The 12,195-nt window shown below is 40.3% G+C and overlaps 1 protein-coding gene across 2 annotated transcripts; it reads right to left on the minus strand.

Moving 5' to 3' along the window:
- Positions 1 to 422: 422 nt before the first annotated feature.
- Positions 423 to 8,132, minus strand: LOC135109200 (methionine aminopeptidase 1D, mitochondrial-like). Of its 2 annotated transcripts, XM_064020382.1 has the most exons (6): positions 7,653 to 8,127; positions 3,350 to 3,569; positions 2,629 to 2,820; positions 1,945 to 2,095; positions 1,430 to 1,540; positions 423 to 716 (listed from the first exon to the last, which is right to left on the minus strand). In XM_064020382.1, exons 1-6 carry the CDS (start codon positions 7,919 to 7,921, stop codon positions 505 to 507), a joined length of 1,155 nt encoding a protein of 384 aa, XP_063876452.1. In that variant the 5' UTR covers positions 7,922 to 8,127; the 3' UTR covers positions 423 to 504. The 2 variants fall into 2 exon arrangements, with proteins under 2 accessions (XP_063876452.1, XP_063876453.1); XM_064020383.1 differs by lacking the exon at positions 1,430 to 1,540 and having other exon boundaries at positions 7,653 to 8,132.
- Between the last annotated feature and the right edge of the window lie 4,063 nt (positions 8,133 to 12,195).

Below are 12,195 nucleotides of genomic sequence, written 5' to 3' on the forward strand. Positions count from 1 at the left end.
CACAATTAAGTTATTATTTTCATTACTTCTTGGATATTTCTCTCTCTCTCTCTTTCTCAGGTGCCTCATTTGTAGGTACTGATCATGATTAGATGTACAACTGTCCAGGTCATAAAGCTCTGTCAAATGACTAGGGACTATCAACTTTCACATCTCCCATTAATCTTACAGAGAAAGGGGGATTTCAAAGTCAGTGTAGCAAATAGAGGAATATTAGATGTTGCCTTTTCTGATCCTTAAGGCACTCTCATAGATCCAAGGGCATCGATATGTGGTTTGTTGGGGGCATAATGTAAGCTGGCATATGAAGGAGAGCAATGCCTGCAGGATAAAGTGAATGGAGACAGGAAGGGGTGGATGGATGTGTGGTGCATCACTGAACAACAAAACTGGGACCACAGATGATGAACTGAGAGACAGGATGGGAGCTGAGTTTATTGGTTTTATTTTTCTGTACGATGACTATGATAATTCTGCACACAACATGTAAATGTGTGTATAAAACTACTGTCCACCATTTCCTTTGAACTCAGTGAGGATCTCATGGCCTGAGTCTGTAATGAGTACTGTGTGTTCAAATTGTGCTGCCCTGGCGTTGTCTAACATGACTGCTGTCCAACCGTCTTCCAGTAGCACCACCTCCTCCTTGCCCTGTGTGATGACTGGCTCCACTGTGAAGGTCATTCCTGGCTCCATCTCCCCAGGGTAGAAGTTGTCTGGCAAAGGGAAAACACATGATGCATTAGCACACATATTCATGAACACAGTGAAAAAAGAATTTACTATCATAGGTATTAGAGAGCAAAGATACTGCAAAAAGCTGTAGCTTATACTTTATTCTGCATCAAAATTTTAGAGACAAGAGAGTGCTGTATGTAATAATAGTCAAGTGAAGAGACAGCTTTCAGTTACATAGGAAGTATGCTACCAGTATCTTCATTAAATTAAAGGTGTGACCAAATTTTTTCTAGTCATCTTTATAACAAGAGGTAATTGAAAATCAAACTTAAAAACTATAAAGTTAAGAAAACATGACACCAGATGGTCAGGTCAATTCAGATAAAAGGTCAACCTGTGACATTACCTACTTCCAAAATTGAGGGCATTAACATTAACAAAAAACTTGTCTGGTATCTGTATCAACTGAGAATAAAACTCATGAGATCAACATGCAATGGCATACAAAGACTAGCATATACCAACCATTAAAGATCTGCCCTTTATTATACTGGGGTACCCATGTGGAAAACTGAATGGCACAAAAAAAGCCAAGAAACTTGTGAAAAAAAAAAAATAAATAAATAAAAAAATAAAATAATAACAATAAGATAATAATAATACGATACGAGGCTTAATGTGTTGTGTTAAATTGAGTAATGCAATGAAAAAGAATGATAAACAATGTACTGAAGGAACCAGAAACACTCACAGCAGTGGTAAATGTCAGGTGGGCCATGAAAGTAATTGCTGATCCCATGGCCAATAAAGCAAGGCACCACTCTCACTCCTTCCTTCTCAGCCACCCTCTCCACTCGGTTACCTAATGGAAAACACCATAATAATAATAATAATGAAAATAATTACACACTATGATCTTTGCACAACATAAAAACTATGATATTCATTTCCACTTGTGTGAATGTTTCTAACATTACATTTTGTACATTTGTGAATTGCATTATTTGATCTTGAGCTTTTCACAACCCTACTGTATTTTCTCACCAAAATTATTTAAGTTTCTAACATTTTTTTTTCTTTTCTCTTTTTTTTTTCTTTTTTTTTTTTTTTATGTAAGAGGGGCACTGGCCAAGGGCACCAAAATAGGTCTACTAAGGTGCCAGTCCATAAAGAAGAGCCAAAAAAGGTTTAGCCAAATCAGAGAAGTGTCTTGAGACCTCCCTCTTGAAAAAATTCTGATCCTTTCCACTGACCAACCTCACTCACCAATAGCATAAAAAGGCACACCTGGCCCACACAAAGCAATGGCCTCGTCTCGGCACCTGCGGGCGGCCCTCACCAGGTGCCGGCCGGGATCATCCACCTCCCCAATCATGTAGGTCTCACAGCAATCCCCATGGTAACCTCCTATGAACACCTGCAGGGAGGTTAAGTACAGGTTAATGACAGATGCTTAAAAATAACAGATGAACAAGAGGGTAAAAGTAATGTAGCATGGGTTATAGATTCATGTGTCAAGAAGGGAAGTAACAAGAGCATCAGATCAGTAATAAAATGGATAAAGTAAGGGCAGGAAGAAATACTGGATTCTCAGAGAGGAAAGAAGGACCTAGAGGCACAGAAAAATGAAAAGGTGGAAAGAGAACTTGCTTTTGTGACATGGTGGAAAACAAAAGGTTGACAGAATGTTAGATTTTAGGAGAGGTGAAGAGTGCTGTATTTTAAAGGGAAGATAAAACAAATAAAAATGAAAATAAAAAAAAGAGAACAAGGGATGATGAGGAATGCTAGGAGATAAAGAGGGGTGCCATCCAAATAATGATATAAACAGGAGCATACAAGCTAATAACATATACAGACCAATAAGAAAAAAATAATGTTAACATGAAATAGTTTATCAGAAAGGCACAATGAACACTAGCAAGGAGTTAGAAGAAGGCCACAACTGACCGTCACATCCACGGACACAATATCGCCATCCATCAGTGGTCTGTCATCTGGGATGCCATGACATGCCACGTTATTGACACTGGTGCAAACGCTCTTGGGAAAGCCACGGTAGTTGAGAGGGGAAGGGTATGCTCCTGCATCTATAGCCCGATTGTGTACCAGGGCATCCACCTCCTCTGTGGTCATGCCAGCCTGGGTCAAGAAGGGAATGTTTTTATTGAGTAAATCAATCCTTTCTTCTTTATCAAAATCTTTAAACAATTTGCAAGTAAAATTAATTAGTCTGAATCTTCTAATATGTCTAGAATAACTAGTAAGATCCTCTATGGTCATGCCAGCCTGGGTGAAGAAGGAAAAAAGGTTTATCTTCTTAGTAAATCAACCTTTTCCTTCTGATAAAATTTTTTAAATAATTTGCAGGTACAATGAAAGAGTATAAAGTTTCTAATCTCTGGAATAGCTGTGAAGATACTAAAAGCCACAGGTGATACAGGTGTAGGAACATTTAACTAATTTGATACAAATACAATCAGGTATGTGGGTGTGTACCAGGAGATGGAAGACAACAATAAGCATTTTAAATCATCATATCAACAACTTTATCTAAAAAATCTTAAAATAATCTGGTATTAATTGCTATGTTGTATTATGTGAACAGTTCATCAAGATTAAAATACATGATAATCCACTAAATTTACGGCACACCAAACTTACAACAAACCTTAATGTTCTCCTTCACAGCGTTCTGCACTTCAGCTGCCAGACGGCAAGCATTCCTCATTGCTTCCTCCCCAGACAAGGAGTGTATATCAGGGGTGGCAGGAGGTGGCAGGGGCTCTCCTGTCTCAGCATAGGGGGGCCGAGGGATGTGTGCTGGGACAGGTTGGGGTAACGACACCTCTCCCACGTTGTCCAGCACAGCATAGCTCCCAAAATTAACTCTGTTGAAGATGGCAGGGATATAAAACCATTACCAGTTCTGGACTGATGAGAAATTAAACTTTATGGTTAATGCAGGAAGCTGAGCTGGTGGAGACAACATCCAAAAAAAGTATTCTAGGTATACACTCCTTAAATCTATGAGTCTAGCTGTCTGCCACAGCAATTACCATGGCAGAAGTAAGTATGGTTAACCCTGACTGTTCTGCCATTAAACTGTGAACTTATGGAACCAAATATTAAAATCAAGAACCAGTACCAAGTACAATTACACTGCACCCACACCTAATAACTCATGCTGGGGATTATGGAAATGATTATGGAAATGATTATGGAAATGACGGCAGGTGTCTACTGCCTCCTAGGAGGAGGCAGTAGACACCTGCCGAAACGATAATTACTCCCAGTGAGGTCTAAAGCACTGTTCAGGGGGTGCTGTGAACTTATCATTAAACCCAGCTGTGACCTCACTGAACGTTTCCCTTTGTGTCTCACAACACAAGGGGGTAGTCACAGCCTGCCCTCTAAAGACAACTCTCTTCCTCCACACAAAACTACAAGCACCTAATAACACACACACCCTTCACTCCAAAAATTTTAAAATCATGGCGACTCCTACACCAGCCTCGGAGTCCCCATCTGGGGAGGGGACCATAAATGTCCCCAGGTCGGACTGCCTTTCTGTCGACGACCCTAAGTGTCTTGACACCCCCCTCAACTTTTTCTTCATTAACTTCTGCAACATTCGCGGTCTAAGATCTAATTTTCAATCTGTAGAACACCACCTCTCCTCTTCTAAACCTCATCTTCTTTTCCTCACTGAAACTCAGGTGTCTGAGGCAACTGACAGTAGCCCCTTTTCTGTTCCCTCCTACTTTCTCTATCCTCATTTTCGATCCAAAGCTGGATGCTGCGTTTATGTGCGCAATGACTTAACCTGCTCTCGTGCCCACGCTCTTGAATCTTCCGAGTTTTCCACCATCTGGCTACGACTACAGAGTCATTCTTATACTAAATTTATCTGTGCTGTATACCTCTCTCCTAACTCCTCTGACTATAAGAAATTCTTTGACTACTTAACTTCCAAAGTGGAGCACATTCTGACCCTCTTCCCTTTTGCAGAGATCTCCATTCTTGGAGACTTCAATGTTCACCACCAGCTTTGGCTTTCCTCTCCCTTCACTGACCATCCTGGTGAACTAGCCTACAACTTTGCTATCCTCCATGACCTAGAGCAATTGGTGCAACACTCTACTCGTATTCCTGACCGTCTTGGAGATACGCCCAACATTCTTGACCTTTTCCTGACCTCTAATCCTTCTGCTTATGCTGTCACCCTTTCTTCTCCGTTGGGCTCCTCCGATCACAATCTCATATCTTTATCTTGTCCTATCACTCCAATCCCTCCTCAGGATCCCCCTAAGCGAAGGTGCCTCTGGCGTTTTGCCTCTGCTAGTTGGGGGGACCTGAGGCGGTATTTTTCTGATTTTCCTTGGAATGACTACTGCTTCCGTGTCAGAGACCCGTCTTTGTGTGCTGAGCGCATAACAGAGGTGATAGTGTCTGGCATGGAGGCGTACATTCCTCACTCTTTTTCTCGTCCTAAACCTTCTAAACCTTGGTTTAACACAGCTTGTTCTCGTGCTATACATGATAGAGAGGTGGCCCACAAAAGGTACTTAAGCCTTCCTTCACCAGAATCTCATGCACTTTATATTTCTGCCCGGAACCATGCCAAGTCTGTTCTCCAACTAGCCAAAAACTCCTTCATTAACAGAAAATGTCAAAACCTTTCAAGATCTAACTCCCCTCGTGATTTCTGGCATCTAGCCAAAAATATCTCCAATAACTTTGCTTCTTCTTCTTTCCCTCCTCTACTTCAACCAGATGGCACCACTGCTATCACATCTATTTCTAAAGCTGAACTCTTTGCTCAAACCTTTGCTAAAAACTCTACCTTGGACGATTCTGGGCTTGTTCCTCCCTCTCCTCCACCCTCTGACTACTTCATGCCTCGTATTAAAATTCTTCGTAATGATGTTTTCCATGCCCTCGCTGGCCTAAACCCTCAGAAGGCTTATGGACCTGATGGGGTCCCTCCTATTGTTCTCCGAAACTGTGCCTCCGTGCTTGCACCTTGCCTAGTCAAACTCTTTCAGCTCTGTCTGTCAACATCTACCTTTCCTTCTTGCTGGAAGTTTGCCTACATTCAACCTGTTCCTAAAAAGGGTGACCGCTCTAATCCCTCAAACTACCGTCCTATTGCTTTAATTTCCTGCTTATCTAAAGTTTTTGAATCTATCCTCAACAGGAAGATTCTTAAACATCTATCACTTCACAACCTTCTATCTGATCACCAGTATGGGTTCCGTCAAGGCCGCTCTACTGGTGATCTTCTGGCTTTCCTTACTGAGTCTTGGTCATCCTCTTTTAGAGACTTTGGTGAAACTTTTGCTGTTGCCTTGGACATATCAAAAGCCTTTGATAGAGTCTGGCACAAAGCTTTGATTTCCAAACTACCCTCCTACGGTTTCTATCCTTCTCTCTGTAACTTCATCTCAAGTTTCCTTTCTGACCGTTCTATTGCTGCTGTGGTAGACGGTCACTGTTCTTCTCCTAAATCTATTAACAGTGGTGTTCCTCAGGGTTCTGTCCTGTCACCCACTCTCTTCTTATTATTCATTAATGATCTTCTAAACCAAACTTCTTGTCCTATCCACTCCTATGCTGATGATACCACCCTGCACTTTTCCACGTCTTTTCATAGACGTCCAACCCTTCAGGAGGTAAACATATCACGCAGGGAAGCCACAGAACGCCTGACTTCTGATCTTTCTAAAATTTCTGATTGGGGCAGAGCAAACTTGGTATTGTTCAATGCCTCAAAAACTTAATTCCTCCATCTATCAACTCGACACAATCTTCCAGACAACTATCCCCTCTTCTTCAATGACACTCAACTATCCCCCTCTTCTACACTGAACATCCTTGGTCTGTCCTTTACTTATAATCTGAACTGGAAACTTCACATCTCATCTCTAGCTAAAACAGCTTCTATGAAGTTAGGTGTTCTGAGACGTCTCCGCCAGTTTTTCTCACCCCCCCAGCTGCTAACTCTGTACAAGGGCCTTATCCGTCCATGTATGGAGTATGCTTCACATGTCTGGGGGGGTTCCACTCATACTGCTGTTCTAGACAAGGTGGAATCAAAAGCTTTTCGTCTCATCAACTCCTCTCCTCTAACTGACTGTCTTCAGCCTCTCTCTCACCGCCGCAATGTTGCATCTCTAGCTGTCTTCTACCGCTATTTTCATGCTAACTGCTCTTCTGATCTTGCTAACTGCATGCCTCCCCTCCTTCCGCGGCCTCGCTGCACAAGACTTTCATCTTTCTCTCACTCCTATTCTGTCCACCTCTCTAACGCAAGAGTTAACCAGTATTCTCAATCATTCATCCCTTTCTCTGGTAAACTCTGGAATTCCTTGCCTGCTTCTGTATTTCCACCTTCCTATGACTTGAATTCCTTCAAGAGGGAGGTTTCAAGACACTTATCCACCAATTTTTGACCACTGCTTTGACCCTTTTAGGGACTGGCATTTCAGTGGGCATTTTTTTTATTAGATTTTTGTTGCCCTTGGCCAGTATCCTTCCTACATAAAAAAAAAAAAAAAAAAAAAAAAAAAAAAAAAAAAAAAAAATTCTGAGACAATGACATTATTTCCTTAAAAAAAATTATGTCTTTTAAAACTGTATATAATGCTATTTTAATAGTGAAGTGAAGTGATTAAAAAGTTTCTTGCATGGCTCTGCAATAACTAGGGTCATATGGTGCCAGATTATAAAAATACATAAAAAATACTAGAAATGTCAAAATGAATAGTAAAAAAAAACTAAACTAAAATAAATAAATAAATAAATAAATAAATAAGATGTGGTTAAAATCAAAATGAACGGAAAAAAAAATAAGATGTGGTAAAAATCTAAAACAATAAAAACTGTAAACTACAAATTTGGCGGGTTGGGATTTGAACGTATTAATTGCAATGTGGAGATATTGACCACTACTTCAATACAGTCACTCATACCTCCTAAATAAATCCCACACGCCACGCCTCTGCTCCGTCATGGTGTGCTGGGGGGAAGTGATGCAGGACCCAGTGCTGTGCGTGGCGGGGGCCCAGGGCGTTCCCCTCCTCACACCACCCACAGACCAGGCGGTGACAGCTTTCCAGGGACATGCCGCAGTGGAGATGAACAGTGTGTTGGTTGCCTCGCCACACCCGCAGACCAATGCCTTCCTGCTGCCGGCCACCAAGCAAGCAAGACCCGCCCCTCTAGCCAGCACGCCGGTCATCTCGCCTCACCTTGGCCTCAGCTGACTTCAGTGACTTCCTCTACAATTCTACATACACTTATGAATTTAGAAATGGACGGAAAACGCTAAGATAACTCGTAGTTCCATAAATATAAATGTGACGAAATTATTCACGTTAAAGATGGTCTATGAGGGAGTTTTTAGAGATTTTATACATGTAAACACAGTGCTGTTACAAAGGTGTTACTCTCAGGCATCATCACCATCGTCATCATCATCATTAGCAACAATAATTTCGGTACTGTTCTCTATTTGCAGTTGGCAGCAGCCATGTCTATAATAATTGGTACGTAATTCTTCGAATGACAAATCTGAATTCAGTTTTAGTAGGAAAAACACAAGCTGTTTCTAACAAATTGAACATTATGAGTACATGTATTTCAGAAATACTTCCATCCACTCTAGCTAGCTGGCTGGCGAATTCTAGAAACACTATGTTTCATTGTTATTTACGTAATTATAAACCTGTATATATAATTTCAATCAGGGAAAAAGTAAATAGATAAATAAAAGAAATAGATAAGAGTAATGATGTATATAAACAGCGAGGTGTACATTATTACCCACCAAAATGATAAATAAATAATACAGCTAGGTAGAGTGAGACGGGTGTATTTCTGTAACTTTATTGTAATTTGTAAGGTAAAAAAATTCCTCACCTCTGAACCTCTCATCTTCTCTCCTATCCCCTTAAAAAAAGCATCACCCAAATAGTTGATACATGATAGATATTGTAATATGTAGTAAAGGCTGTAACTGGTTATTTTTTTATGCTTAATGTTTGACCATCCCTACCTCAGAAAAAAAAGCATATGATCAAAATAAAACCAATGAAATAACATATGTGGTAGCTTTTATTTATATTTTGCAGACACCACTTAAAAAAAAAGATCCGCCAGGCTGGATGGAAGGGAGGGAGGGGATGGGGGGAACACTGCCTTACCAATAATGTTACAATTCGGTACTGGGACACATTACAGCTTAGGTCGTGGCTACATACGTACATATACTTAAAAGAGAGTTAATTTGATTTTCTTAATCATTCAAACTCGTTTCCCAGTGGTTCTCATTTTCATATGCGTGTTCCATCCATTCAAAGAGAGAAGAAACAAAGGAGCAGATTCTCCAAACATCATGAATTTTCCTTCTTCATTTTTTAATTTGTCTTTTTTTTTTTCCCTATTACTAGAAAATAATGTCTTCGTCAAACAGAAGCCCCGATTGTTCGAGACTAGTCGAGACGAGGGTTTAGGGATGGATGGCGTGAGGTGATATTTACATATGGTATTTTCTGGGCCCATGCAGGCGCCGACATGCAGAGTGACGGACGTGATATGGCACCGAAGCAGCAGAGACCAAGGGGGAGCAAGAGTGAGAATTGAGAACCTAACCAGCGTGCGTGTGGCAGTCCGGGGTGAGTGTTGTGTTGATGTGAATGTAAATGTGTGGGTCTCGCCATTGTAACAACCGCTCCGAATGTGTTGTTTCCATGTTATTAGTTTCTTTTATTTCTTCTCTGGTGTTGTCCACGTTACTAGTGTGTTGTGATGTTTTGTTGTGGTCAGAATTAGTGATGGTGACGACGAGAGATTAATACCTCTGTGTTGTGTCATTCAGAAAACGTAGAGCATAGGGCGTAGCAGGGAAAATATTGAATGCACGTGATTTTGACCCTCCTACGATGCACTTATTGTCATGATGATTAAATTAGCTACATGGAAAATACCTACGAATACTGTAAACCACGTAGACTCTTGTATATCATATCAAACACCATACATGATCATACCAGCCTAGTGCGTCTGTAACTACGTAAACTCTTGTAGACAATCCATATCAAGCACCATATATTATTATAATAGTCTAGTGGGACTATAAATTACGTATACTCTCGTACACAGTCCACATGAACAACCAGACACACTCCTGCTAGCCTGGTGCGTCTGTAAACAATGTGAACACTTATAAACTCCATGCCGCACCTTACCGCGCTAGCATAGATCGTTCAGTGACTCGCCTCAAACGACCGGCTCCTTTCTGCACGTTAGGATATCGTGCTGCAGTGTGGAAGTGCATGCCTCCACACCAGCTGCTTTTTTCCCCGCTAGGTGCGCCTGTGGCAATGTAGAGGAGGAGGAGAACGTAAAGGAAGCAGGCAGTTTAACGATGCGTGTGGGGACCGGGAAGTGAATCTGTCACATGAGATTCTGGGATGATGCTGCTGTTCTGTGTTTCCTGGAAGTGTATCAGCAAGCCTCTTCATTGCGTCACCCGTGTTAATCTCCTGTAGTCTTCCCAGCATCACCAGGTTGTACGTACACGCAGTCTTCAGAGGTATCCGTGAACTTTCTGAGACCTTTCATGCGACTTTATCAAACGTAAGGGGAATGTACATATAAGCAAGTGTTTAAATCTTTCACTGCGACATGCAACACTCCACAACACTAAAAGCAAGGGATGAAATCATTCAGGGACTGCCACGTGTAGGCCTGATAGCTTCTTGCAGCTTCCCTTATTTCTTATGTTCTTATGTAATCGTTATAAGCATCATTAAGAAAGAAGGAATCGAAAAAAAAAAAAAAAAAAGATTTTGCAGCTTCTAGTCAGTATAATGTTTGGATGTGGCTGTAGAACGAGAATAAATGTGTCAGAATGGTTAAGGATTAAGGAAAGATGGGCCAAATAGCACTGAGAGGGTCAAAGGAAATCGAGTGACGAAGAGAGTTTGTCGGCAGAAATAGTCGATTTACTGCCAACTCCTCTTCAGATTACGTGTCTATCCAATAGTTTACTGGAAAATGTTGACAAGTTTACTCATTCTAATATTGACTCCGTTTAGTTTGTCTTGCAGGACAGTAAAAAAAAAAAAAAAATAATAGTTATTATATGTTTTCCTTGATAGTAACGCTAACTAATGTATATTGTCGTGTTGCAGTTCATTGTTTTTATTTCTTCATTCCTCATTTTCTTTCTATAGCTTTTCTTTCCTTTTCTATTGTTTTTTTTATTTTCTTTTCTCGCTTCTTGTCTTTTATATTGTTTGTTTTTCACTTCTCTTATTTCTTGTTTTCTTCTCTCTTCTTTTCTGCCCTTTTGTCTTTATTCGTTTCTCGTGTCCTCCTGTCTTCTCACATTTTCTTTTCTTTGTTTTTTTCTCTTGTCTTCTTTACTTTCTTCTCGTTTTCCTTTTTCTTGTATTCTTTTATCTCTTGTATCGTCTTTTCTTCTCTCTTGTAGCTTGTTTATTTGTTTCTCATGTCCACTTTTACTCTCCTTTGTTTCTTTATTTCTCTCTTTTCTACTGTTTCTTATTAATTTGTTTCTCATTTCTTCTTTCTTCTATTTCTTCTCTCTTATGGCATCTTCATATATTCATTACAACACTATAATAATATACTCTAGAAGTGACAGACAGACAGACAGACAGCCAACCAGGCAGACTTCAACCAGACGGTATTACAAAAATATAGTAACGATAATACTAATGATAATGGTAATGTAACTCAAGATATCACAAGCTGTCAGTATATACAAGATGGCGTGGCAAACAGCGGCAGCAACACATCAGTATTCTGTACAGTCGTGGTCAGAAGTGAAATAAATTGTACTCCCTTCCATTGTTTTCCGTTTTCTTTCAACTCATTCCGCGCCTTAACTCCACTATATTAAAAAAAGCTCTAGTTGAAGTTACACGGGTTTTTAAGAGTGATTTTATGGCTTTAATGACAGATAAGGATTTTTTTTTACATCATTAACAGGAAAAAACACTCTTGAGAAGCCGGATAATAATCTCTGGGGCTTTGGAAAATAGTCGTGATGAGAGAGCAAACCGTTTCAAAATACGAGCCTATCTCTTGTATTCAACAGGCTGTAGTGGAAGTTACTGAGAATTTCCAAAGGTGTTTTACGACTCTAGTGTAACAGCGTTTCTGCATCATCTATAGGAAAAACACTCATGAAAACCCCGACTAATTTATCGAAACTTAAGAGAATAAAAGTGAAAGTTTATAACAAACATCCTCGTGAGTTTGTCAAAAGTAGTGCTCTCATTAGGACTATTTTCAAACGCCGCGAATGATCAGTCTGGTTACGTGAAGTGTTTTCTCTCTGGCAATATAGTATCCTTGTCCAACTGTCACTACAATTAACGTTCACTATAACTGTTAACAATAGAAGAGATAAGACGCTGAAACGTTTGAGAATGGTGTTATTTTTCCACCCAAGGCTCAAAGGAAGCGAGTCCTACTTGACAT

Source organism: Scylla paramamosain, chromosome 18 (assembly GCF_035594125.1).
Source record: "Scylla paramamosain isolate STU-SP2022 chromosome 18, ASM3559412v1, whole genome shotgun sequence".
Taxonomy (NCBI): Eukaryota; Metazoa; Arthropoda; class Malacostraca; order Decapoda; family Portunidae; genus Scylla; species Scylla paramamosain.